This window comes from Ceratotherium simum, chromosome 5, assembly GCF_057802395.1.
Source record: "Ceratotherium simum simum isolate JZ-2026a chromosome 5, ASM5780239v1, whole genome shotgun sequence".
In the NCBI taxonomy this organism is placed as follows: domain Eukaryota; kingdom Metazoa; phylum Chordata; class Mammalia; order Perissodactyla; family Rhinocerotidae; genus Ceratotherium; species Ceratotherium simum.
In genome coordinates, this window is record NC_141904.1 from 56455367 (window position 1) to 56478306 (window position 22940).

At 40.9% G+C, this 22940-nt stretch overlaps 1 protein-coding gene across 7 annotated transcripts in view; it reads right to left on the minus strand.

Annotated features, from left to right (window-relative positions):
* Nucleotides 1-22940, minus strand: part of ERC2 (ELKS/RAB6-interacting/CAST family member 2) — a 907827-nt gene that overhangs the window by 410736 nt on the left and 474151 nt on the right. For all 7 annotated transcript variants that reach the window (XR_015552235.1, XM_087431197.1, XM_087431195.1 and 4 more), the window contains one exon: nucleotides 9950-10085. Coding sequence is in view for 6 of the 7 variants with exons in the window: in XM_087431197.1 (XP_087287323.1) it covers nucleotides 9950-10085 (136 nt within the window). In the remaining variant the exon portion in view is untranslated. The remainder of the gene's footprint in view (nucleotides 1-9949; nucleotides 10086-22940) is intronic.

Consider the following 22940-nt stretch of genomic DNA (forward strand, 5'->3'; position numbering starts at 1 on the left):
CGTGGGTGTCAAAGGGGAGAGTACAACATATATCCTGGTTATCTGCTGTAGATGCAATGGTGCGCTGCCCAGATCCCTCTTTAGGACCAAGGCACTCATTCCCCAGATGCCAGGGATGTGCCTTCCCTGAGAGCTGTATTACCCAAGGTTATGCCCTCCCCAGCGGTTGCTCACCTCCACTGACTTGTTGATGAGGGGTTACAAAGACCCAGCCCTCTCATCTCAATTGGGGTCAACTCCCTCCAAATGGCCACCCCAACTCCAGAGCAACTGATGAGAACTGCTGAGACCTTTGTTACAACTAACTACATTACAGTTCAACTTCTCCCTGTGCCCTATCCTGCTTCCCCCACCCCGTTCCTGAGAGCACCGCCAATAAACCTCCTGCATGTTAATCTCAGACTTTCAATTTCCCAGGGAATTCAACCAAAGACATTATCCTTGGCCTAGTTCATTGCTCAATAAAAAGCAGCAGTTGTCATTCTTACTGTGGAACTATCTAAGCAATCCACACTTGTTTTCCATGATAAGCGACTTCCTGAGTCTCTTTAGGGGTGACATCCCTTTACGGATGAGGAAACATGGTAAAGATATAAATAATTTAAACCAAGTTTTATTTATCATCCAGAGTCCTAAGTCCCCTGGTCTGTTCTCACAACAATTTTATCCACCACCCATTTGCTATTTCTTCTTTAGTTACTCTAATTTTAAAGACATAAGAGAGACAAGAGATGATAGAATATCCTGTTTATACAATATGCATAAAGCCTAGTTTACTGGGAAGGGTAATTTTACATCATCTTAGATGGTCAATCTAATATCCAGCCCCAAGGGAGCACAGGCCTGACCTTTGGGCTAGAAGGTGAATGGTTCAAATCCTACTGAAGGCAGACACATCTTATGGAAGCAGTGGCTGCAAAATGGCACTGGACAAGGATGCAAAAGGCCTGGGATCTGGTAGCTCCTCTGCCACTAACTCCCTCTGGGATCTTGGGCTGGTCATTTGCCTTTGCCGGGCCCTACTTCCCTCATCAGCAAAACAAGGGGCTTGTCTAGTAAGAAAAACTTATGATTCCCTAACTTTGCAGGGGTTTTCCAGGCAACATAAATAAGTAAGATGTAGAGGGAAAGTGTAACAGCAGAGAAGAAATTAAAAGTGTCATAAATTCAAATTACCAACTTCCCAAACACATATTACAGGAGAGACTATTAAGTGAATAGGAACAGATTTTATAGCTGTATTTTCTTTTTGCAATATTTCCATCTAAATCATCGCCCATGTCATTGATTGTCATTTCCTTAATCTAGAGTGTTTGAATATACAGCTTAGCAATGCTTTGGACAAGCCATAAGTCAAAGTTAACATTTTTAAAAATTAACCATGCCCAGGTCTCTGCCTTGGGCTGCGATGTGCTGAAATACCAGCATCTATTCGAAAGAGGTTATTGATGTCGAGGTGACATGCACTATGATTTGCAGGTGCCCTTCTGACTAACCTCTGTTAGTCATATCTCAGGGTAAACCTGCCTTAATTACCCTGGCTAGGGAGAGCTGGTTTAACTGGACTGGCTCTTTTGATACATGTTGAACACGATTGCCCCCTAGGGATTACTGAATGCCACGCGTGTGAGTTATTATGTAAATTCTACCTTTAAAAAAATAATAAGGTGCGCTGTCAGAATTTTTTTCTTCTCTCAGTCCTCTTGCCTTCAAATTGTGGGTTATTCAGTAAGGCCTTCATTGTAGCTACTTTGAAAATTATACTGCACATCCTCTGGATTCAAGCAGAATAGGAAAACATAGCTGTTCCCCAGTACACACATTTCTCTGTGGCACAACTTCTTGAAAGCACAACTTCTGGTGGAGAAACTTCTGCCTAGGAAAGCATCTTCTTCAGTATCCAAAAGCTGAGCCTTACTCTGATCTTCACAGGAAGGACTCTTAAGCATCGGTGCCTCCTCAAAGCTTTGCCTTTAAGAAGACCCATGACTGTGGATGAATCACTGAACAACTGTCTGAGGCTCAGTTTCCTCATCTACAAGATGAAGACATACAAACTTGCCCCACCCAATCTCCAAGGTCAAAGTGAGGATGCGGCATGAAGATCACTCCCTGAACGCACTCTGAGAAGCACACAAGCTCTGGCTGAGATGCACTGTTGTTGCTACTGTTGACTTAACTGATCATCAGCAGTGATTTTAATAAACGTATAAAAATGATGCCTCCAGTTTATAGCCCAAACCGCACCTCAAAATAAGCCAGAGCTAAAGGTAAACAGAGGAAAGGCAGACTCTACAAAGCAAGCCTTCCTCTCCCTAGATCTGAAGCACACCCCTCCCTTCTGCACAACTATTTCTGCTTCTAATTCTCACTGGAGATCACAGTAGGACGCAGGCTGCCTTTCTCTTTTCGATTTATATTTCAGGACCAAAAGGCACAAAATGGGATAACATTTAAAAAATAGTCTGGTCCGCCTTAGTAACCTCCCTCAAAATGAATACGAGATTGCCATCTCATTCTAGCAAGACTCCTTTTTCCAGCCCCCATCTCCTCAAGCTTTGTCATTCCAGAGCATTTAAGACTCTACTCTCGTAATAACAATGATTTCACTTGACAAATATGTTGCATTTCATTCTGCAGGATCTTCAGTCTATGACAAACATTCACTTTGCTGAGGACTGCCGAAGAGCCACAAATGGAGTGAAACCTGAAAACCCTTCAGAAAAGAATAATGAACCCCACTCTGTCTCCAGGGGGTAATTTAGTAGGTAGATTAGGCGACACTTGATTAAGGGTAAACCTCTCTTTTCCATAGATATATATTGTGTTTGTACAGAGGGGCTGTATGAAGTGGAGGATTAGGTCACAAATCCTCAGGAAAAAGCAGAAGACGTTTCTCAGAAGAAATATGCAAGTTACTGCACATTTGGAAAAACAAGTAATACTTTACTGGGAGGAAAGAAGAAAAACTCCACACACAACAGCTTTATTTACACAATTTCACTTAGCTTTTTGGAACATTTCTAACAAATGGTTAGTTCCCAAATACATTGCACAGGATGCCTTGTCACTCCTGACAGTCTATGAGTTACTACAAAGAGTAACGACTTCAACTCAAGGCTACTAGAAACTGATTGTCAAATAAGATTTTCTGAGACTGCCCATAGGGACCTGCTACAACAAAAGTCGTTTTTGGCTCGTGGGGGATTAGAGTGTGAAAGAAAAACAAATGTCAAAATAAATCCCCAAGGAAAGAAAGCATTTCTGTACTAACCCTCAGTCCTATCCGCCAATGTTCTGTGTGCTCCGCAGACTCGCAAATACTTGAGTATTTCTCGTTGTCTGAAACCACGAACAAGAGTCTGAAAATGCTGGATGAGGCTCAGTCCACGTTTCAACAATGCAATGGAATTTACCCACAACTTAATGGAACTTCCCAATCTCTACCCATCAAGGTAGAAAATCGCAAGACAAACAAAACACAACACTTTGCAGTGTTAAAAAAAGTCATGTTAAGTTCTAATGAAAATTTGAACAAATGTGGATTTTTCTTTTGAAACTATGTTAGGATGACTTTTCTCATCTTTCCACGTGTTGAAGAATATGGCTGAAATGGAGCCTTCCTAAATCACTCTACACTATGCCTATCAAACAGCCATGAAAAACTAGGAACTAAATAAACGTGTTTTGACAATGATGAATCTCTTAACTCTGCTGGTCAAGTTTCTTCTAATGGCAGTACTTAGAAGTGTACCATAACACATGAACATAGATCACAGTTAGAGTAACAATTTTAAGCTTAGGGAATTGAAAGAGAAATGAACTTAACTCAGTGACTTGGAGAGATGGACATATAGATATGAGGCTTAAAAATTGCTGCTTAAAACATACGTGTCCCTCTGCAAAGAAACAACTTAGCAAAGCTTGGGAACTTCATGATGAACTATATGTTTTGCTGAAAGCTACACATTTTTGAGGTTTATGCTATTTGTTACACTTCCTCTGTTAGCTGATTCCAACTCTAATTGGAGGAGCAAAGTAAAGGAAGTCCCCTTGGAAAAAGATATGGGTGTACAGAGTTGCAGAAATTGAAAAATAAAATTGTCTTTCTAGCTTTTTTTATTTTTTAGAACTCTACTAAAAGGACAAGAATAAATGGGAACATTCATTTGCTTTTTAAACTGATCACACTTGGGTTTAACCACTGGCAGAGAAGAAACTTTACAATTCCCTGGGAACCTATAATTTGGAAACGGAAGCACACAAGAACAGACTTTAGTTTTCAGGCAATAAATTGAAGAGAATTCTGCAGACATACAACAGAAAAGGAACATAAAATATTGGCCTGTGCATTTCTTAGAATGTTAGTTCATTAACTCGATAAGCTGCACAGGGAAAAATGCAGCCAAAATCTACAAAGATGTCCACTGGGATTTCAAATCAGCATATTTACTCAGCAAGAAATAGCTAGAGGTTGGTGGGGGGAAATGCATCCCATTCTGGTAATGACGACTTAGCGCGAATCTCCGGAAAGACACCTTGTTGAAAAATCTCCATGCAGGCTCTAACGGGACTCACAGAAGCCCAAAGCCCCAAGGCCAGATAAGGCCAGACATAAATATCATACTCCATAATCTGTGTCCTGGGGAACAGTTCTACAGAATTATACAAGAAAATCACGATCTTTCACATCTTCCTTTCACATGCAATTCAACATAAACTTGAAAAATGTTTTAATTTTTCCTCCTTATTGCCCAAAATGCTTTTTTAATGCTTTATTGGAAACTTTCATTTAGTCGTGCAAGCTCTATATCTGTATTACTCATCAGTATAAAATAGTTGCAAAGGCCTTGCTGGGCGATACTCCCAACAGTCACTGTCTTCTATGGTTAAAAGCTCATTATCAGTCTCTCTGGGAGAAAGCTCTAGTGACTGAACCCCATATAGATCAGGTACTGTGCTAGGCTCTTTCATAAACCTCATCTTATTTAACCCATCCAGGGAGGTAGAGATTGTAACCCCTACTTACAGATGAAAAAAGTGAGGGTCAGAGAGGTTCTCTGTCTTATTCAAGGTCCTGAGCGAATAATAATAAGGGCCAGTATTTGAACACTGGACAGTTCATGGCTCTTTATCTTTCCCTTCCTGCTCTCCTTGCCAGTTCTCCAAAAAATGATTTAAGAAGTTAAATCAAGAACACTCTCTATTCTTATAGAGTGTGGATATTTCCTTTGAGGAACAATAATTCAAGATAGTTAAGGTATTTTCCAACAAAAAAAAAAAGGATTCAGGACAAATACACTCAACTGCCATCTCTCTTCACTGGGTCCAGCTGGCTAGCTAGGGTGCATTCTTAGTCTCTTTATTTACACCATGTGAACCCAGTGGGATCAGAGTGCAAGGCTGTGCCACAGAGGCTACAAACAAATGGTCAATTCACTTGCACATGTGCTTCACTGGATCCACAGAGTAGTTAAAAAAATTGAACCAACTTTCTAAAATCCATAGATTTCACATAAAAATTCACATTTTACAGCAATCAGAAGGTCCCTCAAACCTAGGCCCACCTTTATGGCAACAGTCAGCCAAAGATTAGTGGTCCCAATCCTTTCAATGAGGAATGACCTCATGAGTTTCCCACAGCCCCCACCATTCTTGATTCTATCCATATACCAAGGCCCCTGCAGCTGTAATTTTTCATTATGTTTCTGTTATTGTTTATCTTATAATAGAGAAATATTTCTCCAAACTTTGTCTCTTTTAGTAGCTTGAATGATTGGTCTCAATTCTTCACACCTCCGTGTATCTGCCCTGTTACAATGATCTCTTTGTGGGTGAAGTGTACTTCCCCAACCCTTGACTATTAGCTCAACCATGTGCCTTGCTTTGGCTAATGAAGTGGAGTGAAAATCACAGTGTCAGTTTAAGATTAGGCCTTATGAGGCCTTACATGTTTTTACTGACTCTCTTATGCCTCTGCTATAGTCATCAGAAGAGTTTTCCCTGGGTTGCTGGTGCCTATTCAGCCAGAGTCTCAGAATAAACACGTGTGGAACAGAGATGCCCCAGCCACCCACAGCCAGGCAGTGAGAAGCAAACATACCCACCCAAGCCCACCCCAGAGCAGCTGAGCCACTCAGTCAACCTGAAAATCTGTGAGAATAACTACTGATGCTTTAAAGTCACTGAGTTTGGGGGTGATTTGCTACACAGCATTATTATGGCAATTGCTAACTGATACATATCTACAAAAATAAAAAATAAAAGACAGGCTGAAAGAACCAGACACCACAATTTTTCTTACACGCAAATCTGTTTCTTATTTATGTTACCAACCTAGACTCTGAGGGCATTTGAGTTTGCAATTCCTGCCATAAAACTATAAACTTAAGAACTAAAATTCAGGTTTGTGAAACGTTTCTTAGCATGACTATATATCTAGGTTTGATTGAAATGGCCCAGTTTTTGCCTATTGCTATGTCCTGATTTGGACAATAAATAACATGGTCACTCTAACTACATGCAAATTTGTCTCTGATTTTCATACCAAGTGGTTGAATCTCTTCAATCTCTCTGTGGAGCCTGATCCAACAGCTATTATTGTTGCAGGCAATACTCTACCTGAGACTTTTCTGCAGGTAATACCTATTTGTAAAACCTATCTGGATGTAATACCTGGCTGAAATCATGAAGTCAGGGTGTCCAACCATTACAAAATACTGGTGTAGAACAAGTCAAATTCAGTAGGTGCCAATCTCACAACTACCAACCAATCAACCAACCAGCCAACCAAACCAGATCCCAGTTGACTGACACTTAAAAGGCTTAACAGGCTAACTTATAAACAGGAAGTACTTAAAACAACAGCAATATTAAAAAATCAAATGTCCCCAGAAAGGAAAGTCCTGTCTTCAGAAGGCAGTAATTATTGCATCTGAGTATATCTGCTTAGCAATCCAGGAAAGTTGGAGATTCACTCTCTAATAACTTAACTAGAGACATTTCATCAAAATTAATCGTAATTACTTTTTACTGCATTTCAAATTCTGTCTTTTATTTGGGGTGGTCAGGAATGCAACTAAGCAATTCCAGACCATGCTATCTTTTACGTATAGGTCTATGAGGTAGTTATCAAGGCCCCTTATAAAAATATTGCCATACAAAAGTTCATGAGCCAAAACAAGACATTAATTTCTATAACTAGATGTGTCCTTAGGAAAGAAAAAATTACTATATATAGAAAATATAGAAACTTTGATGGTCAATGCACATCAAAGTAGAACTCTATAAATACCTATGCGTATATCAGACAACTTTTTAAAAATGTTTCTTTTACCTTTTCCTTGTTATTATAATAACAGTTAATCATTAACACTTATTTTGAGCATAACTTGTGCCAAGTACAATTCTAAATTTTTTATATGCATTGACTCTTTAATCCTCACAACAACTCTGGAACAGATACAATTATTATTACCAATTCATAGATGAGGAAATTGAGGCTTAGGGAAGTTAAGTAATCTGCCCAAGGACGTTCAGCTAGTAAATTCTGAAGCTTGGAATGAATCCTAGGCATTCTACCTCCAGAGTCAGTTAAAGAAAGGTAACAACAACACGTACCTCACTGCCACCATGATCAAGTGGTCTGTTACATTTTGTGCCCTGATCATATCTTGCTCAAAGCAACCTCTGTACCTTTGCTGATAGTTCTCCTGTCTAGAGAGCCTTCCCTTCTACTCTATCCCTCCCATTTCAAACTCATTTAGCTCCAATCCCAGCAGTTCCATGAAAACTCGCTGCCACTCCACATTTTTCTTGCCTTTCTCTCTTAATTCTCCAGAACTCTCACCATCTAAAGATAGTCAGATCAGAGTTTGAGTCCTGGCCCTGCCACTTATTACCTAAGTAATTGTGGGCAAGTTATTTGACCTCTCATAGCCTCCTTCTTCTCATATACTGAATGGAATAATAGTTAAACTATAGTGGATCTCTGTGGTTTTACCTGCCCAGCACCCCTTCTGGTAACAGAACTCTTGTCTTTCTTGTGAGAGGTCACTTGGCCTTACTCTTAGCCCATCTCCCCTAGGTACCAGGTGATCACATGACCTAATCCTGGCCTGGCCAATTTATGCAATCTATCAGCCTTTGATCTTTTTCTAGAACTACTAAGAAAGACCTTTTCTCCTCCCCTCAGGGTGACTGCACTCATAGAATGTAAGCTGGCTGCTGGTGGCCATTGTTGGCATCACCAGGGTGCTGGTGGACACTCTTCCAGAGAATCAAGACAACAAAATGCAAAGCACACCTGTGAGGAGGATGGAGACAGATTCCTGATGCCATAGTTTGAATATCTGAATGTAGTCAGGTCCCAAGTCCACCCCTGGCCTTTTCAGTTAATTGAGCCAACAGATTCCCTTTTTGACTTAGTTCAGATTGTGTTCCTGTCACTTGCAACTAAGAGTCCCAACCAACCCAGATGACATAAAAATTAAATAGCTGCTATAAAGTACATAGCATAGTACCCAGTATGTTGAAAAGTTCAATAAATGGTACCTACTACTGTTAATTTTCCTCTACATTAGTTTCTTGAAGGCAGGAAAACCTGGAGTCAGGTCTGTCTCCACTGCTTACTAGGATGTCACTTTATAATTTTTCTGACACTCTAGTTCTACCATATGTAAAATCAACAAAATTATTGTGAGGAATAAAGGAGAATACACGCCTGGCAAGGCAATAAAATGTTCTGTAAATTTTATTTATTATTATCTCAGTCTGTAGGTTCCAATCAAATATTTCAAATGACTGATGGGGATACTAAGACCCAAAACCCTGGGGCATGATTTGCCAAGAACATCGAGGAAGCTGTGGATTCAAATAAGCTACCAATCCATTTTAAGGTGGTCCCAGGACCAAACAAAGGACCTGATGCTACTATTGTGCCATCCAAATCAGGCATTGATGCAAAGGGGCTTTACTGACACCATAAAGGCACCTCGAGGACACAGAGAAAAAAGAAACTAATATTGACTAAGTAGCCCCCATGTGCCATGCTCTGTGCAAAGCATTTCCTTATATTTCCTACTCTGGAATAATTGCTTATTTCTCTTATCGTCAATTAAAAAGATGATCTATGAGTACATATTAAAATTATCTAACTTCTTCTATCTCTAAGGAGGAAACTTAATATATAACTGGAGAAAGACACTAATTAATAAGCAAAATTTAACATGAACTCCAGCCAAGTCGAACTTGAACTGTTCCGTTTAAAGGCAGACTGGAATAAATAATGGAACTTCAAAGCAAATGCCCTGTTTTAGCTTGAATGTTTTATTGAGCACATGGGGAGTACTCCACTGCCAAAAATAGGGATGGTTAATGAGGAAAAATTGGTGTTTTCAGTCAGTTGGTTGGTTTGTGAGATAGGGCCATCTACTCAGAGATAACTATATTCCACAGAAAAGACAGAATAATGATCTGTCTCAAAGCCTCAGAGTTTTGAAGAAAACAAAACCAGTTTTGTAAACTGTCTGAGATCAGCTTAATGCATCCTTTTCCAAATACCTTCTGTGATAATGTGCACACAGATCCCTTCTACTAACACCAAAACAGCTTAAATTTAATTCTAAAAGGAAGACATTTCCATGTTTCAAGCTCTATGCCAACTATATAAATGCAGCCCTTACCTCTTAACGTGTGATACAGGAACCAAAAGACTCTGTGCGGCATTAGTAGGCTCCACCATAATCAGCTTTTCTTGGGCACCATTTTGAAAATGATGCTCTGTAATCAGAATGACATATGGGGTTCCCTGAGAGTACATTGTTAGTGCTGGACTCAGAGCAAAGGCAAGTCCACCATTTCTGTGCATATTTTCCTACAGCAATGAGTACATTTCTGAGAGAGTCAATCTCCAATTATTTAGGAATTAAGAGGAGAAGGTTGGGCTCACCTGCAAATGCTGCGAATTGTCAGCCATGCTATCTTCTCGCCTGCGAACCTCTTCCAGTAACTGGGCATTCTTCTTCTTTTCCAACTGTTGATTGTGCTTGAGGTTGGCCACCTTCTTATTCTGATCCTTCATATGCCTGAGAAAAGTTGGCACAGCTTGGTTAAATTCAACCACTGGAAGATCATATGTTATCACAATAGAAGTACTAAGTATAGAATATCTAAGTACTAAGTATGAAATATCTTGAAATGGATTCAGGAACAGTTGGGGCCTCAGAATATTCCATTCATTCAACCACAAATATGTTTTGAGCACTCAGGTGCCAAGATGGCACTGGGGCTGCAGTGGTGAATGAGACAGGTATAGTCTTTACCCTCCTTATGGAGCTTGGAGTCCAGTGGGGAAGACAGACAAGTACCAAGGAGACACAACTCAGGTTTCCTAATGTTGAAGGAAATAAATACCACGTTATGAGAGATGATGATGTGCACTGCATGTGTGAACAGGCATTGGGGTGGGGGAGATGACTTTAGTCACTGTGGCCAGTGAAGGCCTCCCTAAGGGGGCAAGACTATGGGTGAGACTTGAAGGAGCCAGCCAAGAAAACACCAGTGGAGGAGCTCCCCGGGTAGAAAGAACAGCAAGTGTAATTGCCAAGGCAGGAAAGAACTCAGCTACTTCTAGGAACTGTAGGGCTGCAGTGAGGTTAGCCCAAGGTGAGAGGGGGGGAGTGAGGAAGGAGATGGGACTGCAAAGGAAGGCAGGACTTAGGGCACACAGGGCCCTGTGGTCTGTGATGCAGCAGTTATTTTCTTCTAAGTGGTTGCTGTTCTAATTATTATTATTATTCTGGATCATGTTCCTATTCTGAGATCATAATCCATTACTTTGATTTAAAAATAACAATTACACATCTCCAATCAAATACATTGTCATCACTTAGCTCAAACAGAATAACACTTTGGCTAATCATCATGGTTAAATAAAGCCCCAGTGCTTGGAATAAAAGTTCTTAATGAATCTATAGGATGTCAAAGTGCAAAATCATAAAGTGATCAAGTGAGTAAAAACTAGGATAAAGGATGAGTTAAAAAAAAAGGGGGCGGGGGGTAGTTACAGGCCTAATGCACACTATTTCACCAACAGCGTTTAGCAAAACATTCCACAGATTTAGGCAACCATGTCCACAGCAGCTGTTACAAATCTAATCCCACACGTGAGGAGACAGAAGGGCAGTACAGGGGGCTCGGGAGCAATGATTCCAAAAGAAGAGAGTGGCGGAGCAGAATTATTTGGGGTTCTTTCTAATCCCTTCATCCCCTCTCCCCAACATTGCTAAGTCAGCCAATGTTACTGAGCCCTGACTCCCAAAACAAGCGTACTGAGCGTCACTGCTCTTGTGGAAATGTAAACGAGATGAGAACTAGATAATAAAGAGCACATATGTCAAACTGAAATAATCAATAAGCAAATGGAAGCCACTCTCAACAAGAAACTCTTATTTCTAGTCCTCATAAAATTATATACTCCCTCCCACTCCAAGAAAACAAAGTTCAAGAGAATTGTTTTATTAAGCTGAATAATCTTCTATTTAGGAATCCTGCTAATAAAAATATTCTGAACACTTTGGTTCCCCATAAATATTTACAGAACCAACTGAAGCTGTGACTTAAATATTACTGATGACACTTATTAAGAGGATATAAAGTGAGATAGAATAGCCACCTCAGTCATTATTTGGATTGGATAATTTTTGTCTGATATTTCCCTGTTTTTACTGGACACAGTAAAGTACACATACAAAACTACCAAAAGTCTACATGCTAATCTGCTTTTAGAACATTATCTTTTGGTTACTACAAAGATGTTGCAACCTCTTGCTTCCTAACTGAACAAGGATATAGAAGTACCAAAGCCCACCCCAACCCGGGGCAAGTGCATATTCCAGTTCCTTAGGAAATCAGGTCAGTGCTCAGCAATAGGATCTGATGGAGAGGTCAGTATTATTAATGAGATTGTTTAATTAGAGCACATTGTTATAAAAAAATACTTTTTTATAACTTTAAAGCACACAGTTAAATAAAACCAACTACTAAACGTTTTTTCCCCCAAGTACCAGTGATAAAATAGATTATTACTGCAAACATTATTTGCATAGTTAAAGAACTCCCACAAGGTTCTCGGAGCAGTCTGAACATATTAGACCTTACTTTCTGGGATACTCAGCATTCTCCAATCCAAAAAGGGAAAACAAACTCCAAATCCATGCATCCCTTAAAGCTTTGCTCAATTAAGAATAGCTAAGGGGGCCAGCCCAGTGGCGCAGTGGTTAAGTGAGCGTGCTCTGCTTTGGCAGCCCGGGGTTCGTGGGTTCAGATCCCAGGTGTGCACCGACATGCGGCTTGTCAAGCTATGCTGTGGCGGTGTCCCATATAAAGTAGACAAAGATGGGCATGGATGTTAGGCCAGGGCCAATCTTTCTCAGCAAAAAGAGGAGGATTGGCATCGGATGTTAGCTCAGGGCTAATATTCCTCACCAAAAAAAAAAAAAAAGAGAGAGAGAGTAGCTAAGAAAAATGAGAAATTGAAGTTCAGACACTGTGATGGAGGCATATCTTTAGCATTCTCCAACCATTCCTTCAAATATTGCCTTACTTAGGACACCAGTGATTAGAAAAGAAAAGTTGGGTTTTGAATGGCACTGCTTAGGATTTAGGCCTATTAGATGGATACAAAGCAAGGTGATGAAAAGGATCATCTTGTCTTTGTACATGTGAATATCAAGAGATGCATATAAACTGTATATACTCCTTTGCAGCAGTGCTATGGTTTTCAAATACATTTCTAACAGTAGAATTCTTTCTTCTAATAAAAGCTACTTGGAAGTTAAAAAGGGAAAGTAGAATTGCTCTGCCAGAGGTAGGAAAGATGTAAGGCGTGGGATGGGGTGGGAACAGGTGATCAGAGCCTCATCTACCAGATAATCCTTCTCTCAGGTGCCCCTCAGGGAAGCCCTAAGGCTACCTGAATCATAGGTTGTCACAGTAATTTATGGGGTAGGAGAAGAGAGAGGAAGGCAGGTAGAGAAGTCATGAAATTTAAAAACATGAGATCCCTTGGAGAAGAGAAAATACCCCCACAGATGCTCATTGGACGTTTATTGAAGAAATGACCATAGTACTATTTGCTAGTAATAATTTCATCATTTCCAAGAATAAAATCTGTAAGTGACCTATCAGTCCTTGTATCTCACCCCCCCCACCCCCGCAGAAGTCAACCCACACTGCATAAATCATGCCAAACTCAGTACAGCTTTCAAATGTCTCTAAACTTAGGAAGGCAGAGCCCCTAGGGGTGCAGACTGCAAAGCCCTCTGGCTATATTGCCTCAGAAGGTGTCATTGATACCCACTTCCCAAACTCCTACCCACTAGCTAACTCGGGCATTCCCAGGCTCCGCCAGAAACTGACCTACTCCATGTCCTGAAAAAACAGTTTCTGGAGTGAAATTTTTCTCCAGGGAAACACTATTAAAAATATATCCAAGATGCAAATATTCTAAAAAGCAATTATGGGGGCCGGCCCTGTGGCTTAGCAGTTAAGTGCGTGTGCCCCGCTACTGGCGGCCGGGGTTCGGATCCCAGGCGCGCACCGACGCACTACTTCTCCGGCCATGCTGAGGCCGTGTCCCACATACAGCAACTAGAAGGATGTGCAACTATGACTACAACTATCTACTGGGGCTTTGGGGGAAAAAACAAAAGGAGGAGGATTGGCAATAGATGTTGGATCAGAGCCAGTCTTCCTCAGCAAAAAGAGGAGGATTAGCACGGATGTTAGCTCAGGTCTGATCTTCCTCACACACACACACACAAAAAAAGCAATTATGGGATGGGGAGTGGATGGAGGTTAGTTGGAGGGTACAGCAGTAGGATCAGTTTTCAACATTCGACTTAAATTGACCAGTTTCACAAAGCAAGTCATGTCACTTTTCAAAATTCAGCCATCTTTAAGGAATTTGGATTAAATAAAAAAAAATCCCAACAGGTATCAAGACTATCATATTAAGAATGAATGTCAGAGAGGACAGAATCCTGCTATTTTCACTAGAATAGTCCATTAAATTAAAACTAAAAAGTGTTCTCTAACTTGCTGGTGAGAGAACATCAGGCATAGAGGCCTCTAGAATTACACAGCCCAGGAGTACAGGACAGAAGATGCATATGTTACTCCAAGGGCGTGTGTACATTTGTATATAAAGGAGAAAAATTAAAACTTCCTTTAAAATCTAGGCAGAAACAAGATGCCATTTTTCTACCTATCTGCTGTCAAAAACTTTCAAGATTGATAACATCCACTGTTGGAGAGGATGCAAGAATCCAGCTCTCTCATATGTGGTCAGGAGGAATGTAATTGACAAAAACATTTTTGGAAACCAATTTGGCAGTACCCACTAAAGTATACACACCTTTTGCTTAAGCAAACCCACTTCTAAGAAAGCAGCCTACGAAAATGCTTGCACACGTGTATAAATTTTCATTGTAGCACTGTAAAAGTGAAAATTTGCAAACTGCCTAATCATCTACTGAAGAAATCAAGCACACTCATACTATGGAACCCTAAGCTAGTTAAGAAGATTAAGGCAAAACTGAAGTATGGACATGGAAAAACCATCAAGACATATTGTTAATCAAAAAAGAAAGCAGGGAGCAGAATAATACATATAGTCTGATCTTATTTATGTTAAAATATAAAAGCCTATTTGGATGTATATATACACACATGCATGGAAGTGGAAACTCCTGGAAACCCCACACCCACACCATTGTTTACAGTCTTTAAACAATGGTTACTAGTGAGGAAGGGAATGGGGTTGGGGAAGAAGAGGGAGCTTTCACATGTTACTCTATGCATTTGTGTGTGTGTTTAAGTGAGGCATAAATACATACAAGAAAATGCATGCATACTAAGTGCACAAGTCAATGATTTTTGACCAATCAAAATATAAAGCATTGCCATCACCCAGCCTCATGGCCCTTCCCCTGCCCGGAAGTAATCACTATTCTAACTTTTATCTACATGGATTCATTTTGTCTGTTCTTGAACTTCATAAACATAGAATCATACACTACATGCTCTTTGTGTCTCAGTGTAAAGTTTTTGAGATTCATCCATACTGTTGTGTATAAGTTCCACCTTATTGCTGAGTAGTACTCCATTAACATGAATATACTACAGTTTGATTAGCTATTTCTTTGTTGAATGGATATTTGGACTGTTTCAAATTTTTTACCATTAAGAATAAGATTGCAATGAAACGTCTTGTACTAGTTTTTTTGTGGACATGTACTTTCATTTCTCTTGGATAAAGAACTAGATGTAGGTTTAATTGGGAGTATAAAGTGGTACAACCCCCATGGAAGACAGTTTCTGGGTTATATGAATCTTCCACAAGCAGCTGCAGTGGAGGGGCTAGTAGCATAAACTCAGGAACCAGGCTGCCTGGGCTCCCATCAGAAGTCCACCACTTTCTAGCTGTGTGACCATGGGCAAGTTTCTTAACCTGTCTGTACCTCAGCTTACATATAAAATGGGAATAACTGTGTCTAACTCGTAGAGTTATTGTGAAGAGTTGATATATTAGTACAGGTAAAATGCTTAGAACAGACTACAGCACGTTACCTCCCTGTTTCACTCTTAGCTTACAATATGAATGTAATCATGTCTTGTGCAATATTGTGAACACATACTTAGTGTCTTGCTTCCCACACTGGAACAGCAGGTATTCCAAATACCTCAAACAATGGACTTTGGAATGCATTGTTAAACCCTTTTGGTCATACGTTCAGCTTCCACTTGTGATTTCCATAATAACAAGATGAGTTACATTCCTGGAAGGTTATCCTAATGCAAGCACTGCAGGAAGGTCACGACAATCATGGGTAAGTGAGCTGTGATCCTGAAGCGACTGCACAAGTAGATGGGCCACACACACACAATGGAAGCTGACAATGAGTATTGCATGCAGAATTTCCAATAATAAAAGCTTTTACTTTTAACCACTGAGATGATCCCACTTTTTTAAAGCTTGTAAATACCATTCAGTACTTCAGCATAGCTATAAATTTTAGAAAGCTATCATAAACATTCTAACGATATTTTTATAGCACGTGCAAATGTACTAAATGTCAGGAGCATGATATTCCTTCCTGAAAGAGAAAGTATCTGGCCAGCTGTAGCTACTTGAATTCAGCTCTCTTCCCAGCAAAGAGCAACAAGTAGGGCCAAGGTCTTAGGACTTACCTTCAGAACAAGCCAGGTCTCTTGGACTCTGCATTTGCGACAGCCTCTCAAGAGCAGCCCACTCGTTTGACCACTAGCTTTGATGACTGACTAAGTCCTTGCCAAAACCCTTCAGTGAGATACCCACTCATCTCCCCATGCTTTCCACATTCACTTCCCTCCTAGGGGATTTCTCCTTCCTTCCTTACCTACAGTCCTTGCTCCCTTCATTCCCTGGAGGTGAGTACCCTCCTGTCTCCTCTATTCCCACATCCTCTGTGCTGTTTGGGACTGCACAAAGACCCAGAGACAAGACCACCCTCAGTTAAAGCACACAATGCCAACAAACCTTAAAAAGACACCACTTATCGTTTACCAGGCCAGCAGGACATCCCCAAACCTGATAACATAGCTAAGAAAGAAGGTGTTAAAGGGGAAGGAGCATTCAGATTTGAAAACTTGATAAGCGGAGCTTGCTGGAGGTGAAGAGAGTCTTAGCCTTCCACCTTGTAGTATCAGGTCCTACTGGCACCCTCTTTGGGGAGATGATTCTATCAGGCTATTCCCCACTTAGCCTGATGAAATGGTTGAATCATTTCAGACCAAGGGCATCAAGAGGCAGAATAGTAAGATGCCCAAGACCAAGGACTTTGTTGCCAGATTGGCTGCACTGTTATCACAAAAGCATCCCTTATAAGGTGTGTGCCCCTGGGCATGTTATCTCATTGGGAGGAAAGGGCATTAAATGATTTAATAACTCTAAGGCTCTTAAAACAGTACCTGGTACACAGTGAGTGCTTTATAAACATCAGCCTGATCCCCCGGCCCCAAACCCTCTTCAGAGCACATAGCTATTCTCCCCTCCCTCCACCACTGACTTACTTATCCAAGCTAGGAAAACATAGGGACCAGGATACACAGCAGGAGGTGGTCACAATTAGCAAGAGAAGGGTTTGTTGTATATATTTCACTTGGGGGAGATTCTGAAGGGGTGACTTCCTTCAAATATTCTCCCTCATGCTGGCCCTGAAGAATCTCCTCCCCACAAATACCAATAAAGTGACACCCCAAATATGAATGGAACCCAATGTCTGAGAGCCTAAGCTAAAGAGAGTAGATGGTGGGGGACTATTAGGGAAGACCCCAGGGATAGAGAGTAGAAAGATCCAGGCCCTCTCTGACGTCCTCTGCCCTCCTCCAGAGGCACCCACAGGAAACTCACAGGGAAAAGGCAAGGCCTGTTCTTCGCCCTCCTCAGGATTCGATGTTTAATCCATGGGCATCTAATAACAAAACGCTATTCCTGGTGAGCAGACCATACACAGTTATAAGGGTCACATGACTAACAGGCCTGGCTCCAATTTACTATTTACCAGATAAATTTCTTATTGCTTGGCCTCCCATGTAGGTCTGGTAACCCAGAGACCACACACTAGTCATGTAAGTCTAAGAACGGTAGCCCTGGCATGATTATTTTTCTCACTGTCAAGCAGTAAATGTGTTGTGATGTTCTACATCCCCTTCACTGTAGACTGGACTACATGCTCAGGCTTCTCAGTCCATATGGTCAAAGTTGGTGGCAGATTCACCACCAGGAGAGCCCAAAGCAGGGTTCCCCTGCCATCTCTACCTGCCAAGCAAGTATCTCCTATTTCAGTACATCATGGTTTCACATATACCACGTGCCTCGATGCCCTGCTAAGAGCCAATAGTGCAGGAATATAGATACGGAAACAAAGAGTGGACAGAGCCCTTTTCTCCATCACCCCTGCTGTCACAAAAGCTCAAGTCACCATCATTTCCTGCCTGGACCAGGATGCTCTTCTCTCCTCACTGGGCTTCCTGCTTCCACTCTTGCTCCCCTTTTAATCCATTCTCCACCCAGCAGCAAGAGTGAGTGTTTCAAAACAAGTCAGATCGCGCAGTTGTTGGTGTACAATCCTCCAACAGTTTCCCATTTCCCAAAGAATCAAGTCACACACCTGTGGACCTCACCAGCCTTATCCCATACCATTCTCACCTTTACCCCCAGAATCCAGAATCTAGTCTTCTTTCAGTTCCTAGATCACACCAGCTCCTTCCCACCAGAGGGCATACACACATGCTTTTCTTTCTGTCTGGGACTCCCTCCCCTTTCTTCTCCACAGCCACCACTCCTCCATGGCTAACTTGCATCCTTCAGGTCTCAGCTCACATATCACCTCTTCAGAGGGGCTTTTTCTGGGCACCAAATCCAACAATGCCCCCTTCCCCTCACTGACAAGTTTTATCACTGCACTCTGTGCACTTCCTTCATTGCACACACCACAATTTGTAATTATACATTTATTTGCATTTTTAATTGATTATTGACTGTTCTACCACCAGACAGGCATTACTACCAGAACAGAGCCCATCCTTGGGGTATTCACCAGAGTGAAGGAATGACTCCTGACCACAGCCTTTCTGGCTCAAACTACCATCATCTCCAAGTTGGATGAGGATGCCAGTTCCGACTGGTCCATCTAATCCATTCTCCACAGGGCAGGAGAAAGAGTCTATCTGGGGCAAAACATACGTCTCTGCTGCTTAAAACATCTCATTGGATTTCCACTATCTGTGGAAAAGTCCATGCTTCTTTCCATGACTCATACCAGATCTAACTGCTGCCTCCCCAAGTCTAATCTCATCCTACTCTCCCCAGCCACAGTGACCTTCCATCTGCACCCTCAACACATCAAGTCCTACCATCCTCAGAGACTCTGCATAGTGGTTTCTTCTAGAAAGCTCTTTACTTCACTCCCATCCTAGCCCTTTCATCACAGATAACTCATATTTATCCCTCATACCTCAATGGAAATACAATGGCCCCTGGGAAGCTTTCTTGGTCAATCTAGAAAGTTGAGTCCTCCCGTTATAAACTCCCAAATCATGCTGTGCTTGCCTCACTAAGAACTCATCATACTTCTGATCCTTTAATGTTTCCCTTGCTCTGCTATACGCCCCTCTGTACAGTAATCACATCTGTCTTGTTCTCTTCTCTACTCTAAGAATCTAGCACAATGTCTAGTCCACTGTCACCAAGAGATTTCTGTTGGATTGAATTTAATTCTGAAACCTGCTGCTATTCGGTCAAAGGATGAAACAGGCCCCCTTGTGTTTGCTAGATGTTTTGTGTGAACACAAAAAATTTAGAAATGTGTATCCATGGATTTACGTGAATTAAGATTGCTCTCTTATATTTGTTTGTCAGGAAGGCACTTTCTATAAAGAAGAATTCAATCTCATACAGTGAATATCAGTTTATTGTCAATGAAATGGTACCCAGTCAAAGTAAAAAGAAATAAACTAGATTGATACGGAATACAACTGGGTATTATTACCTAGTACAAACACAATAACTACCTAGAGTTCTCATTCCTATAAAAGTCATTCTTGAAATTAAACTGAAAGTCTAAAAGGCTGAGTCCAAAAGAAATGACCTAGGTATCTCTTTCCTAATTTAATTTATATTCAATAGATGGTTTAAAAAAATCTACAAGGTTCACAGCAGATTGATGGCTTGTTTTTACTTATGCTGTCGAGAAAAGCTTTCTGAACTCTAAAAACAAGGATCAGCAAACTTTTTCTGTAAAAGGCTAGATAGTAAATATCTTAGACTTTAGGGGACATATAGCCTTTATGTAAAGTACTCAGCTTTACCTCAACTTTGTCATCAAAGCATGAAAGCAGCCACACGTAATGGGCATGGCTGTGTTACAACAAAACTTTATTTACAAGAACAGATAGCAGGGATGGATTTGGCCCACGGGCCAGAGTTTGCTAAACCCTGGTCTAGACATCTTCTAACATTGCCATGTAGTAATGAAAATCAGAGTAGCAAATACTCACATCACATGATGTGCTCTAAGCATCTTATATATATTAGCTCATTTAATCCTCACAACAACCCTATAGGGCAGGCCTTTTGATTATTCCTCTTACAGATGAGGAAATTACCCAAAGTTACAGAGCAAGTGAGTAGCAGAAGCAAGATTCTTAGTCAGTCTGGCTCCAGATGCCACCCTCATCCCCTTAACCTTTGTGCTGTGCCAACCAACTGTGGAGAGTGTTGCAGAGTTCCTTCACACCACTGTCCCACTTTCTCTTCTCCCAAGTAGCCCCAGAACGTTCTAGGGAGTAGAAATGGAAATTCTCAGGATACAACCTCTGTTCTGTAGTCTAGCCACTTTAAGGCACATCACTCCAAACTTCACAGGATGCCTGCCCCGAGCAGCACCTTGGTTGACTATTAGAGAACTAGACACATATGAGGTAATTACCCAAGAGTATTAGCTTTCCACCAGGGGAGCTTTGGAATGGAAGGTGGGAGCTTAACAGCTTCAAACTTCATGGTGGCAGCAACAGTTACTGAAATGAAGACCCAGCTATGAAGCAGAACACAAAACCAACAAGGATACCATGCAATTTCCCAATTAATTTCCGTTTTCTGAAACTGTTAACATCAGTGTGACCACTTTGTGAACAAATTATTAGATTTTATGGATGACTCTACCCCCACAAGTAGAAATGTTTAGTGCATTTCATATCCTAGAACTTCACTGCATCATAATGAGTTTGGTTCTTCTTCCTGTACCAGCAGATTTCATCAGAGACAAGTTTGGAGATGATAAAATAAGTGAAAATAAAAGAAGCTCAACAAAAAGGGGAAAGTAAGAGCAAAACAAAGAGGCAAGGACAACAACAGATAACAGGTACCAGATCTTAGGATGGAACTTCTGGGCCCACCGGGACAAATCCAAGACAGGGCCAAGACATAAGATTAAAACTCCTGCCCTGTTCTCACCTCATATCTTCTCTTTGCACATCATTTACTTCTTTTCAGATCAAAAAAAAAAAAAAAGTAATCTGAACACTTTAAAAACAAAACATTTGTATAACTGCCACAATTCCATGGAGTATTGTATTATTCTAAAAGCCTAAGGCTTCACTGCTAAACATAGGCACAGTAGGGCCAATTTGCTAGGGTGTCACTTGTATTTACAGTTTGGAGTAATATAAAAACATATGGAAACTGTGAAAATTGACCCCTGGGGGGCTAATGTGGAGGAAACCAACATTCCACGGTCTGACCAGAGGTTGGGGGCAATTTGCTCAGACTATATACAGCCAAAGCAACCTATGAGCACAGGGGCACTTCATGTATGCAAGACCTATTTTTATTGTATCCAACCTGGAACTGGGCTGTAGCAGCCTGTACATAAAATACAACAGAGGTATAAGAAGATAAAATTCTTATATGCTGACTTTCCAAATTAGAGTACAGAAATCAGGTCAGAGTTTATATTATTTCCTATCAGAAATCAATGTTAAAATATTACTAAATAATAAAAACACTCTCTGTTTTTGGATGTCATATTATGTGTCAGGCACCATGCTAAGCATTGTAAAAAATACAATCTCAGTTAAGCAAAACAACATTCTTACATGGAGAGTATTTTTACCCCCATTTACAGATGAAGAAACAGAGGCTTAGAGAGGCTAAATAATTTGCCCAACATCATACAGTTAATAAGTAGGGGATCCAAAATCTGAACCATGGTTTCTATGATGCTGAAGCTCATGGTCTTATCTATTACTCTATATAAAAATAATAAAATATTATTGTACATTATTATGAGATCTTTGTCACAAAAGTGAATGGAACATGCTAGGCAGGCCTAGACCTTCCTTTTTGAGAGTTATAATCTTTTTTCTCCAAGAAAGAAGTAAAGCACTAGCCTCAATAAGCAAGTTATACTCTTTGTAGGATCTGGTCCATCTGAGGTGCGGCTTATCAGACCATCCCAAAGATAATTCAGTGTTAACACTGCATCAGTTTTCCATTGCTGCATAACAAATTACCACAAATTTAGCAGCCTAAAACCACACTCATTTACTATCTCACAGCTTCTGTGAGTCAGAAGTCCAGGCACAGCTTGGTTGGTCCCTCAGCTCCTGGTCTTACCAGGCTGAAATCAAGATGTCAACTGGACTGCATTTCTCTTCTGTAGGCATAACTGGGGAAGAATATGCTTCCAGGCTCATTCAGGTTGTTGGAAGAATTCCTTTCCTTCAGCTGTATGAATGAGGTTCCCAGCTTTTTACTGGCTGTTGGCTGGAGCGGGAGGCTGCCCTCAGGTCCCAGAGGCTGCTCATAGTTCCTTGCCATGTGGCCCTCTCCATAGGCAGTTCACAACATGGCTGTTTGATTCTTTGAGGTCAGCAGAAGAATCTCTCTCTCTCCAGTCTGCTAAGATGGAGTCTTATATAACGTAAAGTAATCATGGGAGGGACATCCCATCACCTTTGCCATACAACATACCCTATTCAAGGGAGGAGCATTCATCACCTTTGCCATATGCTACTAGCTAGATGCATGTCACAGGTCCTACCCACACTCAAGTGGAGGCGATTATACGAGGTTGTGAAAACCATGAGGTGGAAATCATGGGGCCATGTTAGACTTCTGTCTACCATATGCACTATCCAATAGAACTTTCTGCAATTATGGAAATGTTGCACTTCTGTGTTGTCCAATACAGTAGCCACTTGCCACATGTGGCTACTGAACATCTGAAATGTAGCTTGTGCAACTATGGAATTGATTTTTCAATATTATTTAATCATAATTTATTTAAATTGAAATATTCACATGTGGCTAGTGGCTACCATATTGGAGAGTACAGATT